The sequence below is a fragment of the Zonotrichia leucophrys genome, chromosome 7 (genome assembly GCF_028769735.1).
Source record: "Zonotrichia leucophrys gambelii isolate GWCS_2022_RI chromosome 7, RI_Zleu_2.0, whole genome shotgun sequence".
NCBI classification, from domain to species: Eukaryota; Metazoa; Chordata; class Aves; order Passeriformes; family Passerellidae; genus Zonotrichia; species Zonotrichia leucophrys.
This window is the reverse complement of record NC_088177.1, coordinates 34,829,072-34,846,660: the sequence shown is the minus strand read 5'-3', so window position 1 is coordinate 34,846,660 and position 17,589 is coordinate 34,829,072. Positions and strand designations below refer to the sequence as shown.

The following is a 17,589-nucleotide window of genomic DNA, read 5'->3' as shown; positions in this document are numbered from 1 at the left end:
GCTTTTCTAAAAACCTGAGTACACTATCAGCTGGATCAGCCACAACTATGAAATTGCTGATCACTCCAGAAAATCCTTTTGCAGTTCTTCAGAGCTGTGTCCATCATTCTCCAAAATGTCATACATATATTAATATGTCTACTGGATGTCTGGAAAGAAGATCCAAGTTTTATTGCCACAAGTTTGCTGAATGATGTGAAACAAATCCTTTAATCTCCCTGTTCTTCGGTGTGTCCACCTGTCCATAAAATGAGTGTGATACCCTGTGTAATTGTGTTGCTCTGCTGCTCTCTGTTTGAATGTACTGGGAGACTCCTGACAAACACAGCTGAGAGGGAGAAACAAAGGTCAACTGGCCCAACAGAAGAAACCAGGGAGAAGTGGAACAGAGGGAGAAATACAGAAAATATCCAGGCAGCTGTGAGCAGCAGAACAAGCAAACAACTGAATTATTTGATCACTGCCCAGATCTGATCCACTGCCCAACCTGTAAATAATTAGTGGCTGGTTTCACAGGGGCAGTTTAATTGAGAAAGATTCCAGACCCTGGAGTGAGGGAGCTTCAAAATCCCTCTTCCACTTCCAATGGAATCCCACACCCCTGTCCATGGGAAGCTGCTTTCTTCTTCCCAGCAGGCAGGGCAACAGGGAAGGGTGAAATGCTCATCACAAAACAGCTGAAGGAATAAACGATCTGGTTCCTGTTGTGCTGTGATTGCCTCTCAGCCCAGTGCTCCCTGGAGCACTGCAGGTGCTTTCCACTTCCTCTGATCTGTAAGGAAGAGTCACAGCACTAATTCCTGGTTGCAGCACTGTATGGAGGGCAGGAGAGACCCATCATCTATTGCTCAAATCACCCAAATTTAGGCAACTAGCAAGACTCCCTTAACCCATCACGAAGGAAAAAAACAATCACCAGCTGCAATTCCTCACTAAGCACAGAAGCTGGTTTAGGCAGCTGCTGACTGGGCTGGGTATTTACCATTGCCCTTCCTAATGCCAGGCAAGATTTCTGCTGCAGGAGATGGGAAGATACACGGCCCTACCCTTCCCATCCCAGACAAATCCTGCGTCACAGCCTCAAGTGAAGACTGAATTAGTTCAAGTCAGGGCACACTTCCAAGACAGTCCCCCATCAGATACTCTCCAGCTCTGGCTGTAAAAGCAAGGTCCAGAGCAAGTGCACTTGGGAACAGCCTCTCTGGCGGACTCAGGCTCACAGAGCATCTCACACAGGCTTTCCTCCATCCCAGGGCAATGCCCTGAACAAGCCAGGAAGGGGAAGCACGTGGAATTATATCAACCTGGGGAGAGACTGTGCAGAGCCCAGGTTTGCTGGAGGAGGAAGAGAAACAGGAACTGGGCATCAGAGCTGGACAGAAGTGATTGCTGGAAGACAAGTCATTGCCAGGCTCCTCATGTCAGGATACTCCCAGGGCTTCAGCAAGGCTTTGCAAAGGAAAGCTGCACACTTTCAGTCCACCCTTCCCAAAATCATCTGCATCTACAAACTCGTATCATGCCTCATGCCTTCCATCTTCCCTTGTCCAGAGAATGTTGCTTTCCATTGCTTTACGTCAAGATTTGCCAGAAAAGAAGAAAGGTCATTTTATACCTGATGCACTCAAAGCACTTTCATAGAACTGTGGTTCTATAATCTGATAAAAGATAAGGCCACTCAGCTCTCTTTAAAGTTTATAAACACACCATCTAAGAACCTCAGAGAACTCCTTATCAAAACACAGTATCAGCTAATACTTTTAGTTCTACTACCACAAAGAGCACCTTGTAATCAAAGCAAGAAAATCCTTATTTGTTACCGGCGTGTAAACTAACTTACAATTTACCTTCCAGTTCAACATGGGGTCAATCTTTTAAATAATAAACAATTTTCCTGGATCTGTGGTTGACAGACATGTATGCACACAAAAACCTTTAGGCCATTCTAACCACTGTTTATGAAGATTAATCCCCTCCCTTTCATACCTTCAGCATGGAAAAAATATCAAAACCAGTTTTTAATCCACAAATGCCTCACCCACATCTAGCAAAACCAAAAGAAAAATAATGGAATATTTGAATTTACCTTCAATGTGACCGCTCTGTTATATGCAGTGTGAAATGCACCGTCCCTGTTAAACGAGGAGTGGGGAACAGTGTTAACTTACAGTAACATTACTGGAATTCATACAGCTGCTCCTCCTGACTTCTCACTAACCAGAATAACATCATCCTGCTGAAGCCACAGAACTAAGTAGAATTTACAGTACAGTAGTTTAAGGGGGGTGGGGTGGGGAGGAACGAGAGGAAAGGAAAAGGGAGGGTGCAAACCCAGTGTAAAGAAAACAGTTTTCCAGTAAACAATTTCCTCCCTGACACTTTAACAAGATTATTTACTAAGGCATGATCTTTGGAGATGGAAATGCAGCTGCTTGGTGTACCAAACAGCACTCCCACTCCTGTTATTTTCAGGAAGAAGAATATCTTGCTGTTTCAGAACACTTGCCTTTCTCCACTCACATTATGAAGGACAATCTCAAGTCAGAAAGGCAGAGAGAGGTGAAGCAACTTGTCCAAGGCACGTGCCAGCAGGCAAGTGACAGAATCAATAGAACTCTGTCATGGTTTGAGCCTGGCACAGAGCCAGTGCCCCCCATGAAAATGCCTTCACCCTGGTGTCTGCTGTGAGATGTGACCAGGAATAAGCAAAACAGGCTCTAACTTAAACATAAAGAACACTTTATTACTTAAACTACAGGAAAATAGGGAAAGACTATAAGGAAAAGAAAAAAAAAAAAAAAAGAAATTGAAAACCTTACAAAAAAACTTTCCTCCTCCCCACTCCCTGACTTTCCCAATCCGATACATTCTCCCAAAACACCAACTGCCCAGCCCGGCACGACACTTTAGTATACTCAAACTGCAGTTCATGAAGAGGAAAGGAGTCCTTCTTGTTCCATAGGCTTCTCCTGGAAACACACTGAAACCTCGTGTGCTTCCCTGTCACTTCGGCACCGCCCGGAAAAAAGTCCTTTTGCCGCTTGTGACATCTTCCTTCCATGCCCAGTGCTCTCACCACCGAGACATGGCCAGAGCTGCTTTTAGGGTTGTCTTTCAAGGATGCCTTGTCTCACTCCAAAAAGGCACAGTCTCTGCTTTGGGACATCTGTCCCCCCCATATTTTTCCAACCCCCTGGGGCCGGGGGGTCCTCACGAATGAACCCTCCTGGTTTTGAGGCACTGCCTCCCCCTAAATGCAGTCTGTGTCACAGGAACAACTGAGTCCATGGCCACAAGAAAAGTCCAGCCAAAAGGCCACTCCAAATCATCTCTCCCCATCCAATCATCTCCACGTTCTTCGGGCCAGGTCCTTGTCTCATCTCATCTCTTATCTCCCTTCTTATTCAGCTTCGAGGAGGATTAGCATTTTTGCAAGGCCCCAATCATGAAAGAAAGGGTTAAAAGTTTTCAGTCTTTGTCTATCTCAGAACGATAATACTCCCACACGTGCTGCTGCTGCTGCGGCCGGCCGGGCTGCGCCCTTCCCCCCCTTTCTCCTCCTGGGCCGGCTGCTATCACCGCCGACTCTCCCTCTCTCTCCCTCCTGGGGGGGGGGGGGGGGGGGGGAATGGCTGCCCGATGTTTCTTGGGGCTCCGCCACCCTTCCATCCTTGAGAACTTTCTCACCCCCATCTCCGTCCAGGCCCCGGGCCTACCGCATGGCTGCCCCTCCCCCGCCCAGCAGCAAGGCTGGACGGGGGAAGAGATCTGACCTCTTCACAGCGACGTCCCAAGAGAGCGTGCCAAGGGCAGTGCCCTGCCTTTAACCCCTGTGTATTCTCGGAGGTGTGTCCAAACCCCACTGGCTACACCGGGTGCCAGTCTCAAACCCAAAACCTTCATTGGTTTGACCACAGCTTCCCAGAATTCCCACTCCTTCCTGGTCAAACCACCACAAACTCAAATCTCAGGCATCAGCCCCATGCACAGGGCAGTTTCAGTCCATTGGACATCTCCCCCTGGCCCCACTCATGCTTTTAGTGTTCTCTGTTCAACAGCAGAATAAATTTAACTCAACTTCTGACATAACACATGTTTGCAAACTGAAGAAACAGCAATTAATTTCATAGGATAAAAAATTAGTCATTTTAATGTTGCAGCAGCATGGGGCTGAATGAAAAATAAACACTTAATGGGGGCATCAACAATTATGAACTACAAATCCCAGCCCAGCACTCACTTATAATGGAGTAAATCCACTCCCTTCTCCTTTGAATTAGGATCTACCTTCATCTTCTTGCATAATTTTCGGCTTTCAGTATCACTGCAAAAAACACATATTGGAAGAAAGGTTACCAAAATAGAAAATCAAATGCATTCAGTCCTGAGAACTCATTGCTGTGGTCAGCAATCATCAGCAATTAATCCAAACTAACAGTAATTTGGGAGCTGTTTAGCTAAGTTTGTGGGACAAGCATTGTGAAAAGCTCCATTAGTCAATTTAATTTCTCTCTTTGCTTGGTCAGGACACAGTGAACTGTGTTAAATTTACATTCCAAAGCCAAGCCCTAACCAGTAGAAAAGCAGCTCATTCCAGCATGTCCAAGGACCTCAGCAGATCTTCTGTCCATGAGATTAACATAAAATTTAAGAAGGGAAATATCAGTAAGACCATGGTACTGTTAGGGTGGCGGTCAAAGAGCACTGTTTGTTAAAAGATTCAAAAGGAAAGAGCAGGTCAGCTTTTACACTTGGCAGAAGATAATAGAAAGCAAAAAAACCCCATGGTATGTCTAAGTCCAAATCACAAGCATTTTGTCTTAAAAGGTCCTGCACAAAACAACAACCAGCTGAAATTCTGGAGCCCAGCAACCCCATTAATTCTAGGTATGAAAGATGTGTCCTGGAGCCACACCTGGAAAGCAGAGGCAAAAACAGCTCATAAGAAAGAAGGAGGTATCAAAAGACAGGCCTGCTGGAAGGGATCTTCAAATTGAGTAAGACCGAATTGCTTCCAGCACCAGATTAGGCTTGAAGAAGAGAGAAGGGTCATGGGAGAGAACTGCAAATGCATTTGTTTCAGTGGGCAGGTAAAGAAAGGGTCTTCATGGCCTAGCAGCTCTCCTCAACAGTGCAGGACTGAAGCCATAAGGAGACTTCAAGCTTAAGTGAGTAAGAAGTTGGTCAAAGATCTGGGGAGATGAGCAAAACAGAAAAGAGGATGATTCACATTGACAAGGCTGTTCTCTGCATTGACAAACAGCAAGATTAAACAGCTCAGAAACTTGTTCCCAGCAGAGGACAACTTGTACCTTTTACGCAGATAAATCAATTTAGAAAATGAAAATGCTGAAAACCCATCAAGTTTAAACTGATTAGAGACAACAAGATGCAAGGCTTGCAAGAGCCCCACCAAATTAAGTGTGCTGCCAGCACTGGTGCTAATTCTCCCAATCTTCTCCAGCTGCCTTTCTCAAAATATGAAGAACAACAAACACCAAGTTCACAGTGAGCTGCAAGTGAGAATGCACCTTAGTGGAAACTTCCCAAATGCTTCTGGAAATAGGAGAAATGTGCCATGGACACATGCAGCAAAATCAGAATACTAAGCTGAAGATAGAAATGAGCATTTTAAGGATCTAACAAAGCACACAACTACCATGCCAGGAAGGAGCACTTGTAGTCTCAATTGAACAGGAGTGTATTTATCTGAAGAGTCTTACTGAATTCATGTCAGTTTTGCATTTTCACATCACTGTATCCCATAAAGACTTTCTTTGCTTCTCTGTGAGGATGGAGATCTGAGCTTGAGAACTGAATAATGAGGACACATCTCCTTGTAACAAAACTAGAGTATGGAACAAATGCCCTGGATTTGGAGTTATGCCAAAACACTCATGTTTGAACATGGAGTTCATACAAAAAGCCTGCAGCACCAAATCCATGGGTCAGAAACATTCTGTCTTCTCTCCCCTCAGTTCTCCAATGGTGTAAACCTAAATGGCTCGAAGGTCAAGGAATCTCCAGAGAAGACACCAGTTTCAGATCATCCTTTTGTCTTACCCTGTACAGATTCAGAGGCACAGACAAGGTCTTATGGCCCTGCTGCAGCTGAGTGCCAGGCAGTGAGCTACAGTCAGACCACACAACAGTCAACATTTCTAAATGCTCTTCTAGACACTCCCAAATGTTTCCAGCATGCAGGTGTACCTGTGGCTATCTCAGCTTTGCCAAGACAAATGTCAGGTGCTTGATGTCAACAAGTGCAATGCTGAAACCTCAGCAACAGGGTCTGTGAAACCCCAAGATGTGCAGACAATTGTTCTGGTGTAAGCAGAGGACAAAACTGGGTATCAATAGAATCCTGTGTCTGTTCTACCATCTATTTGGTACAGCAACTAAGCATGTGGGGAAGAAAGAGTAATTCTCCCTTACATGTCATTTAGATTTGAATGGATACTAATATTCTGAAAGGTTTATAGTGGAAAAAAGCTACAAAGCATTATTACAGATCTATACCTGTGGGTATGCAACTAGCAACTCCTACCACTTCAACTCCTAGCAATTCATTTTCTGTTTGCATGAGATTCTATTAAAAAAAAAAAAAAGAAAGGGAAGATAAGAATAGCTATTTCACTGGATCTAAGTGTGCCCTGCTTTCAGGATTTCTCCATTTGCAGAGGTTCACACAGCTGCCTGAATGCACAGCCATTATCACAGCAAAGAAAGCAGCAGTTTGCTCCAGTATGTCTCTCCTACCATTTAGTGGGCAGATTGTCTGCACCACTGCATTGAGAATTAAACCTGTTTATGCAAGCTATCTGCACTGATGCATGGGATAGAAGAGGAACAAATTCCAAGAATAGGAAACATCTAAATATGTATCAGTAATTTTTTCATGCATCAGTGCAGATTTTTGCACATGCCAGACCCACCAGCTCAGATGCTATGCTAACAATTATTTGTAAAAAGCAGAAAAGGAGATGTACAGAAATGGCAGAGATGGACCTCTCTGCTTTTCCTTCTGCGCGAGAGACAAAAATAACCTGCAAAGAGCAACCTGCTCTGATATCACTTGGTAATGACCATTATTCTTAATAAGAGTAAATATCAACACAGATGCAGCCTGCTTTGAGATTTGTCTCTTTTGAATCTCAGCCAACAGCCTCTCTCTGAAGATGAGCTCCTCAACTCTCACATGGGAGAGGGTAATTAGGACTCCGGTTCTTGCAATTTAATTATATCACTTGAAGAGGCAGTGTAAGAGATTGTTATAATGACTAAAAGTAAAAAAAAAAGCAACCAAAACAGGAAATAGAAAAACAAAAAAAGAACTGAAACAAAACCAAGAAACCTAAGAAGCCAGAAACTACCCCCAAAATAAGCACTCTACCAGCCCAGGCCAAGGCGCCCCAGACAAAGGCACCAGGCTCAGGAAATACTGGCTTGAGGATGAGGTCAGTAATGTGTCCCCAGCAGCCATCCTTGGCTGCCTCTTGCCATTTCTGTCCAGAGCAGTTTGAAGCCTGGCAGGTCCCTGCTGTGCTACTGCCAAAGGGACCCTTGCAGGCAGTCCTACAATAATCCAGCATTATCTCCCTGGAAAATCATCCAAAACATCAACCTATTTGCAATACCACAAGGACCTAACCAGCAGCCAGCTATGTGGTAATAAGGTCAAACCTTAAGCGGCACAACAGCACAGCTTCTTTCTACTGCCACAGGCATGTTCTCTACTCTTCCCCTTCCACAAAACCAAACCAGGGCTTCAAAACGTGTCTTTGCTGGAGAAGTGAAGACATTCGACAGCTTGGTGAATAGAAAAATGAAATGAGCGATCCAAGCTGACCTAAGCAAGAAGTGCAAAAAACAACAAAGGCAGCGTGCACTGCAAAGATCGTGTGCACACTTCACCCCTCTCCATTCCTGTCCCCATCTCCTCCACCAGGACACATTCCTGTCACTGGGGGTTAGGATGGAGCTGGCAGGAAGCCCAACTGGAGCACTCCCTGTAAACCCCTGGGGTCCCTTGTCAGCATTAGCATGCATGAATTATCCCCTAGCACAGGCAGCCAGCTGTTAGCAGGGCAGGAGGGTGGCAAGGGACTCCTGAAGGAGATCTGGCCTCCTTTGGCTCAGCACCAGTGCAGCCAGCTCCTGAAGGGGACGTGTCACAGCCCTTCCATAGAAGTGGCACAACATGCTCTGCCTGTCCAGGGCTGCCCACAGGTCTGGACACTCATGGCCATAAGGATGGAGAAGCAGGGAGAAATACTGATGGCAGTCCCCAGTGGCAGGAGGAGCAACACAGAAAAAGGATTTTGTAGCAATGTGTCAAGGTAATTTGGAGAGAGAAAGAACAGATGATAAAAGCTAGACAAAAGGAACACAAAATAAGACCCAGGAGTTTTGCAGCAGTTAAGTCCACATCGTTTCTAAATCTAAAATAAGTCCAAGATGGATGGATCCCAAGTAAAAAATGGTGCATGGAGGTGGAAGTGCAAAACCCCCTCCTTGGGGCAAATTCAAATATTGTCCAGTCGGGTCCCAAAGGAACATGGTAAGACCAAACATCCTCAGCACCATTCTCTTTCATGAGCACAAATAACATCTTTTGCAGCTTCCTAATTATTGCCCTTATTATGCAATGCTGCCCATCAGCCTCTCAGGAAAGCGGGAAAACAGCCCCCCAACCACATCTCTGGGGAGGAAGGATCTGGAATGATTGTCCAATCTCCTCTTCAGCAATGGCAAAATTCCATCCCAAAACATTCATGTCTCCAGCTGCCAATGTAGCAGCACAGTGTGCACATGCTGTGTGGCCACATCACTTCCACGCCACTGCCCTGGCATCCCTTACACTTTTCAGTGCAGAGTGCACTCAGCCTTCTTTTTCACCCATACCTAGAGGGTTTACAGGGACAAGAAAAGTAATTAATAAAAATGCTGACAGAACCAATTCAAGCAACCGGGTCAGTAAATGTGCCTGCACAAAAACTATCTCATTCCTCTATCAGCATATGATGCAACCACATGGAACCCACAGACCTCACAATTTCTAAACAGATTTTCTCTTTTATCTGTACCATCTCACCATCTGAAACAAGGCTCAACAATCCACATAAATGATGCTTCAGCAGTCCCTTATATCACAGTTGTGCCTGTAGACTCTGATGCAATGGAGGCTCTGTTCCATCTGTGACTGTACAAACACTGTCACTGTCCCAACAGCTGGAAGAGATGAAACTGAGCAGGTAAGGAGAAAGAGCAGGCTCCAAGAGCAGGGGAATACAGCAAAGCAGAAGCAAGACTACCTATAAAGCAAGCCCCCCAACACTGGAAAAGCTTTGGAAAGTACCAGTCAAAGCAGTCATCTTGTTACCAGCACATTCTCTCATTCTTGCCTGTTGTTCAGGTGCTTTCATTCTTTTATGTTATAGTGGAAATCATCTCAGAGAACTCCAGTTATAACTTCAGGAAGTTCAACTGCAATTTCAGTCCAGCTATCAGAAGTGAATTATCAAACAGGGCTTCCCAGCCCAATGCACAGCACCTGCAATACCCTCTGGCTACCTTCCATAGAATAATACACTCTCCACACAACAGACTGATGAACATCCTGGGAAAGCATGGAGTTGAGATCCTGCCAAACAACTAATTGAGCTTGTGACCCCAAAAAAGCAGCAAAAGAAGTGTTAGCAGCAAAAATTTCCTCAAGCCTCCTAAAAGTATGTAATACATTTGCACTTGCAAACCCAATCTGAAAGAGAAGTCATTAACAGTCACTTGTAATTAAATGTGCACCTACAAGGTTTTGAAATAAAAAAAGGAAATTCATTAGCCATTGTTTGGGACAACATGGGATTTTGACTTATGCTCTGTCTTATCAATTCCACTCTCCAACAAATACTTTGTGGTGGGATCCATTTACAATATATCAGTTTGTGTACTTTGCTGACCAAGCAAAACCAGATTGATTCTAGCAAAACTCTCCTCTTTTCAGACTGCAGGCATTGCCTGCCTCCCCATCATGCTCACTTCTCCCTCCCATCCCAGGCCAGCAGTGCCACAACTACTGCTGCTCACAGTATGCCACATTTGTAAGGCTCCTCTATAATGATCCCACACCTTCCTGTATCACTCTCTCGAGACCGATCTGAAATCAGAAACAAAAAAAAAATCCTAGGGAAAAAATCACTTCTCAAACCATCAAGCTGGCTTGCACTTCTCCAAAGAGCTGGATGGTAATGGCTTACACCTACTTGAACAGAAAATCCATACTCAGCCATCAATGCAGAAAGGCACTTAGAGATTCTGCTCCTGAGTGGGGTTTAAGGACCTGCAGGCACCAAAACAGGAACAGGACCAGAAGAAACGGATGCAGAAGTAATGAGCACAGAAAGCTTAAACACAAGATTTGTCTTGGAAAAAAAAGCAATGTTTTGCACCCATTCTGGGTTCCTGATGGAAATTATCTTCTAGAACAAGTTACAATAGCATCAGGTTTCCACAGCACAGAACAAATGAACCAGGCAAACACTGCGGCACATGAAAAACTTGAGTCTTTTAAGGGATGGGGGAGCCTGAAAGCCAAAACCAGAAAATGTACTGCTGGAAAGAATTAAAGGTAAGGACAAGCAGATGAATGGGACAGTCTCATGTGAATTTAGGGCCTGATTTTACCCCCCAGAATGCAGCAAAAATCCCCACTTCAAGGGGGATTGCAATCACCTTGCAGATGATTGCAGCCTTCTGCTCCAAACGCTCCCCTGGAACGTGCCAGGAATGCAAACAGAGTAATCCATGTGCTGTGGAGACCCAGCACCACTTGTCACCCAATACAAACGACTCCCTGTGCCCATTAGTCAATTAGAGAGGCCAAGGATCTAGAGGAATAAGATTAAAAAGAAGTATTTTTTGAAAATTAAAACCCATGAGATTAATTCTTACTGCAAGCAGGAGCAAGCCAAAAAGCAGAAGGAAAACCAAGACAAAGAGGTAACACGTATCATCATAGCGTCAAGCTACAATAATTAAGGGAAAAAATTATAAGCTCCAGCCCCTGCAGAAAGTCACGAAGTTATAATGAACAGTACTTCCCATGGAAATATAAATTAGCAAGAGACACTTGGCAGCCCACATACCTGCACAGAAATAAGGTAAACAAATTCACAAGAGCTACCAAAGGCTTTGTAGGAAGTTGAAAAACCACCAAACACTCAAATTCTTTGCTAAGCAGCAGCTTCCCCCATCATACAACATGGCAGGGGGCAACACTGCCCTGACCTGGGACACAAGATGACTACTACTCTGTCTTTGAGTTCACAGGAATCTAAGAACCCAAAATGCAGGTTTTCAACACAGATGCTGCAGCCCTTTGTACACCCATTTATGCCCTTTAGGTGCACCATGGGCCTGGAGAGGATGGATGCTAGAGGATGTTTTAATTGAATTACTGGGTGCAGTAAAACAGAGGTGACTTCTTTTACATTAAATCTGAGCTGGCCTACTCTTCATTTTGATCTAAAAGCAGCAATGCTGAAGATTTGGTTAATGAGCAACTCTAGGCAAAACCCATGGAATATTCAAGTTTAGGATGAAACAGACATAAGCTCCGGCTCATACCCCAACCACTGCTGTGGATTTAGTTAATTGCTCTGTGTTTCTGAATTAATGCAATACACCAGACTGAAAGGGTTCAAGTTAGGAACTGAGAGTTTACTTCAAAAATAAGTTTTTTCAGATTGCTGCATGGTCACTCTTACAGTAAAATAAAAAGGCTTTAATGTGAATGAGCCTTAACCACACAGACAGGTTATGACAGAGACAGGAGGAAGGCATCGAAAATCTATGCTGTAAATGCAGTTTGCCCCTTTAAATGGCACTCACACAAGGACCACACTGGCAGCATAACTCACTTGCAAAGCGCTCCTGAGGGACACCTGCCTCACCTCCCCTGGAGCAGCTGCACACAGAGCCCCTGCTGCCTCCCCCAGGCTGGCACTGTGAGCCATCCTCCCCTGAGCTGCCCTGCACCTTCAAGGCTACTGAGGGAAATGCAGAAATCCCAGACACCACAAATTGCTTAGATGGAAAGGGCTGTACCAGGGCAAGAGCAGCATTCCTTCTTTCTTTTTTCTCTCTCTATTAGGTCTGGTCAGTTTTATTTGCAATTTCAAAGCTTTTTATCAGCTTTAAAATTCAGCTACAAGTACGAAAGATGAGTAGACTTATTCTCCTAAATAAATCCTTCCTACTTCTGAGTGGCTTTACAGGATGAAGGTAAAAACTAGAGAGCAAAATTACTCTAACACCATCTGTACTGCCAGCCTTATTTCTGAAATTTCTCCCTGCTATGTCAAGGCATTAAACACATTCATTTATGACTGTGTGGATAAGTAAAGCCTTTCTGTATCTAAGCATTAGGAAATCAGAAATTTGAGAAAACCTCATCTAAAAGACAGAAAAACAGGGATATCAGGGAAAACCCCAGAAGAGACAAATACTCTTTAGATTTGGCTCTCTTGTGAAGCAGCATGTTTAGCTGTGTAGGTTTGAATGTACTGCTTTGCCAGCCAAATTATGGTCTCACCTTTATGCTAAGTGTCATGGGACTGCTACAATAACAAGTAATTATTGGGGGTGGGGACTACAAGAATGATGCTCATGACACACAAAAGGGACTAAAAGAATGACACACAAAAGCAGAAAAAGTGGGATTAAAACCAAACAAAAATTAGTCAGACATTTTAACCAGATGGCATTTCCTCTTCCTAGCAGTCTGATGTGCTAAAGCCAAGCACACGCGCTATGACAGCAGATGGAAATCACACAGCTTTGTTTATGTTTGGGACCTACAGTAAAGGGAACCATGCAAGTTTGAGCAGAGAATAATTACCCAAAGCCAAAGAAATGGGTGTTTTTTTAAAAAAATACCAATCCACAATTGGGCAGGAGTTATAGTCAACAAAAACATGAGACAATTCAATAACTGGAAAACCCAGGAGTGTTTCCTAAATCATATTCAGGATGGAGAGAGCTACTTTCAACCTCTTCAAAGCTGCACCTGATCATAATGTGCTTAATAACCTGCCAAACACATTTTCTGCTTGTCAACAAACCCATTTTACTTTCTTTCCATGTCACCCAAACTAGTTACACTTTTCCAAATAACATCAGTCCTTGCCCACACTGTGGTCTGTCACAAAACCCACTTAAAAAGGCTGGAGAATAACTTTGTAATGACTATTCTTCAAAACCACACCTCAGGACATCACAAACTGAGACTAGAGCTTCGTCTGCTTTAAATACAAGCAGCAACAACTTTGTCTTTTACTCAAAAGGTAATTCCATCTTACTGTGTTCCCAGGCATATCACTTTTACTGTGCAATTCCATCTTGCTAGGTTCCCAGGCACATCACTTTGTACCTTTTACTTGCCACCACAAGGATCTGACAGAAGTTTCTACTTCTAACAAAACTCCTCTTTTACTTGACCAAATCAGTGCTTACCTCCAGTTTTACCAAGCCTTAAAAAATTGAGGTTTTGTGAGATCAGGGGGATGCAGAGACTCTGCAACACAAACCCCAACCAGAGTTAGCAGCAGCCAGTCTCCAAGATGGAAAACACCAGATCCTTTTGTGCTTTTTTGCAGATATCCTAAGCTTTCAATTCCCTATGATGCCCTTCAATCTTCCCAATTTCTATCAGCCTACAACTAAAAATTAATTCAATAAATAGCCCAACCTCCTGCTTTCTTACATGCCCATTCCAATTTCACCAGAATGCCCTAAAGAGCACCCATTCATGCTGCTGCAGCATTTTTCCTTTCAAAGTTTGCCACACTCTTTATAAACATTGACTAATGAATCAGGCAATATTTACCCAGTTGCCTGGAAAACAGATACACCTTTTGTAACTGCACAAAGTAACAAGAAGTGACTCATTAGCAGAGTCAGGAACAGAAGCTGTGACTCCCAGCTCCTATTAACGTGCCATGTCCCCAGACACGAGCCCCAGAACATTTGTTCCCAAGGTGCCTGCTCCATCTCTCTGGAACACGGAGGATTTAGCAACCTGCAATGTTGTGCTCCATCCCCAGTACCATGCATCTCATCAGGCATAATTAGTTCAGTATTCTCTTGTCTCTCACACCACCATTCATTCAACGTCAAACGCCTCAGCAAAGACTTCCTAATTAAAACATGTAAAGGCTAAAATAAAACATATTTTTGTCACATCACTGCTGGGTCTTTCATTCATAATTGAAATAGCTTCACATTTAACCATGTATAGAGCCACATATGCTATCTCAGCCCACAGCAGCAAACAGTGACCACTTCAATGCTGGGAGCAATTCTTGAGCTGTCCCTTCATCTCTAGGAGGAGGTGTGGATCTGCCTGCAGGAAGGGACTGAGCTCTCCCAATGAGGACCTTATCTGCAGTGCCACATGCAGGGGGGTCACACTCCAGCACGGCACTTGGCACAAGTGAGCCCAGCTGTGCAGGAAAGGCAGGCACATGGCATTTCCAGCCCTACACTTCCCAAGCCCACGGGGGATCTCTGCTACCCTGCCTCCAAGTGACAAACTAAGTGGCAACCTCCTCTACTTGACACTGTCTCAGCCAGAAACCAAGTATTTCCCCACATCATGCTGAAAAACTAACTTTCCTCTCTCTCTGAGAGCACTCAAGCTGGAACTGAAAGCTCAAAGCTAATCCCTGTCTTAAACCACAGACACAACAGAAGCCAAGGCCAAGGAACACGGTTTCCATGCAGACCAGCATTCAGGAAGTCCCGAATGCCACACTTCAGCCACAAACCTGCACACTCCCCTCCACCACATGAAATACAGAACATGCTGCTGAGACTCAGCAATCCACACTGATCTCTGTCCATGCAGCAGAATGTTCTTGCCTTCTCTTGAAAATGAGGGGAAGGAGAATTACAAGTAACAAAAAAAAAGCACCATCAGTAAAGAAAAAGGAAAGAAAAGGCTGCCATCATCGCCACAGGGAAGCAGAGGCACAAACCACAACTCTGCATGTATGCCAGCCCTGCCAACGCTTGGATCCGAAGGCAAAGAAGCCCAGTACAGCAGGATGTGAAGAGCAAAGCCAAAATTTCCCACTAAATATTGCTGCCAAACAAGACATTTCTTGTCAGTATTTGTAAAACAAATTGAGCCTGTGCTGTAAATATCCCTGCATCTGTGTGCTGTTTGTTTCAGCATGAAGACTTGCAAATAAGGCTCCCAGCATATTTGCTGCAGGAGAATGGCTTGAGCTGCTCTGGCAGGACTCAGCTGTCCAGGCCCTACAACTGCCCCTCTGTGACCTGGGGCAGACAGCACTGCTGCAGCCTCTGGTACTGTCACTGCAGCAGGTGACAGCCTGCTATACTGTATACAGGTGCAGCCATCTGTATACAATTTTTTAAAAAGCAATAAGCAAAGGAAAAAACCTTTCATTAAAAAAAAAAATTGTATAAAAGCTACCTCAACACTACTAGATTGATTTCAGAATGCTTCACAAGTTAACAAGCAAATCAACCACAAAACTTGGTTTAGCCTCAAACTATTTGTTTAGGGTTTCTTTTTGCATCCAGCAAGACCTTCTTTACCACAAGCCAGTCTTCCAGCTCACCTTGCCCCATGCAGCAAGCTCACAGACCCTGTTATGGTATCCCTTAGCAGGAGTGACAGAAGGATAGAAGTCCACCTCTGAAAAATGCCCAGCTATTTTTTCCAGGTTTTTCCCAAACAAGACATGAAAGACAGCTCTGCTTTATCCTCAAAGAGAGAATTACACCTATTGCCATGTTACAACATCCTGGTCACTGCCTGCCACTCAGGAAGTGGTAATCTGATTGCAGCATTACTGCAAATTTTGGCAATCTACCAATCTATTCTCAGGTGTCCCAACCCCTTACAGCATGACTTTCACCACGCTGCTTCATTGTCTGAGATTAATTCACCTTTCAGTATTTCCTCCTCATGGCGAGAGGAAAGGCACTGCAAGTACCAAGCTCCCTATGAAAAGTATTAAAGCACTGCATGACTTGAAAATACATTTCTTGCAAGTAGCTTCCATAACAAAGTTTGGTCTAGATGTCAACATTTGGAAAATGAGAGTATATTAGGGTTTGATTAATTGAATTTTATTTTACAGCAAAACCAAACAATACATTTTCCTCCCCATCACCATTACTTACAAACTCAGGAGTGGAGACTGACCTGTGGAACTAAGTGCCAAAACTTCCCTGGATTTCAAAACTGAAGTCCTAAACACTGAACCTCTCCTTCTCCAACCCAGAACTAAAACAAATCCTGAACAGAGTTCTTGTTTAGTTGTGTTACAGCATTACATTATACTGTATTACAGTATTATATTTTGAAAGACCAGATAAACAGCCTCATCATCCAGGATTTGTATATACCACATACACACACCTAGAGTAAGCAGTAAGTCCCCCAACACAGAGGTAGCCTAAAACAAAAGACACAAAAAGGTAACAAGCAGTCCATAACCAGAAACTGAAGCTGATTAGAAACTGAAGCCAAGAGGCTGGCTCAGTATCCTATTTGCTAGCTCTCATTGTTGACAACAAAAAAATTACTTATTAGTGCTTTTGTTAGAAATGAAGACTGGTTTTCATGGATTTCAGAGCTATGCCAGATCTCCTCACAACCTTCACCTCGTCAGAGTCAATACAATTTATCCACTGGCTTTTCAGCAGGTGGCAAGTGGTGCAGGCTTCACTGACCTCTGAGGAACAGCCCTGCCTCCTGCCAGCAGATGACTTGGAACTCTGTCCCCACCAGTTGGGCAGAGATGAAAGTGTGTGTGCACTTGGATGAGCCCAGCAGAATGCAAACAGAAGGCAGAGGCACAGGACTCCACAGGAGAGACACCTGCCTGGTGGCAGGGGGGAGCAGGGCAGGTTAATAACCACAAACCCACATTAACTTCCCATTTACCAATGACTTATTCTGGGTCACTGTTTGATGGATGAGGGTTAGTTTCAGAAGGGTAATTTTAAGGGAGCCACATGATGTGCAGAGCTGACTTACATTTGAGCACAGTGTACAATCTGTTCATACCATGGCAATCCACCCAAACACACAGGTAGGCAGCAAGCTGCTCCTCTGCAGTGCAGGAAGGGGAACTTGCCACCTGCAGGCAAAGCTCTCAAAGCTGCAGAGGCACTACAATACACAAGCTAAAACCACAAGCAAACTGTTATTGAGTTCAACCACAGTGGAGATTTTCACATCTGCAAACCAGAAAGTACACACCTGTTCAGTCCTCCCCACACACACCACCACTTACAAAAACAAGTTTCTCTGCCTTCACATTAAAAATTGCCAGAACTTATACCAGCACAGAAGAAGGTCTTTAAAAGAAAGCACATTTTATTGAGAAACACTAATGGGTGGATGCTTCAAAACCAAGCAAACAGCCTTACTGCTCACACAACATTTGCTGCCAGAGCAGAATTGCACTGCCCTCCAGCTGAGGCACAACATGTGAGATTCCTCCTCCCCTGGCTTGTGGGAAAAAAGCTTGCACCCTGTGTGTCACCTAT

The 17,589-nt window shown here is 44.2% G+C and overlaps 1 protein-coding gene across 1 annotated transcript in view; it reads right to left on the bottom strand.

Annotated features, from left to right (window-relative positions):
• PDIA5 (protein disulfide isomerase family A member 5) overlaps window positions 1-17,589 on the bottom strand; it is a 99,665-nt gene that overhangs the window by 67,098 nt on the left and 14,978 nt on the right. Inside the window, exons 4-5 of the mRNA XM_064718819.1 lie at window positions 4,241-4,324; window positions 2,087-2,132 (exon numbers count right to left, since the gene is read on the bottom strand). Of these exons, the coding sequence (XP_064574889.1) occupies window positions 2,087-2,132; window positions 4,241-4,324 (130 nt within the window). The remainder of the gene's footprint in view (window positions 1-2,086; window positions 2,133-4,240; window positions 4,325-17,589) is intronic.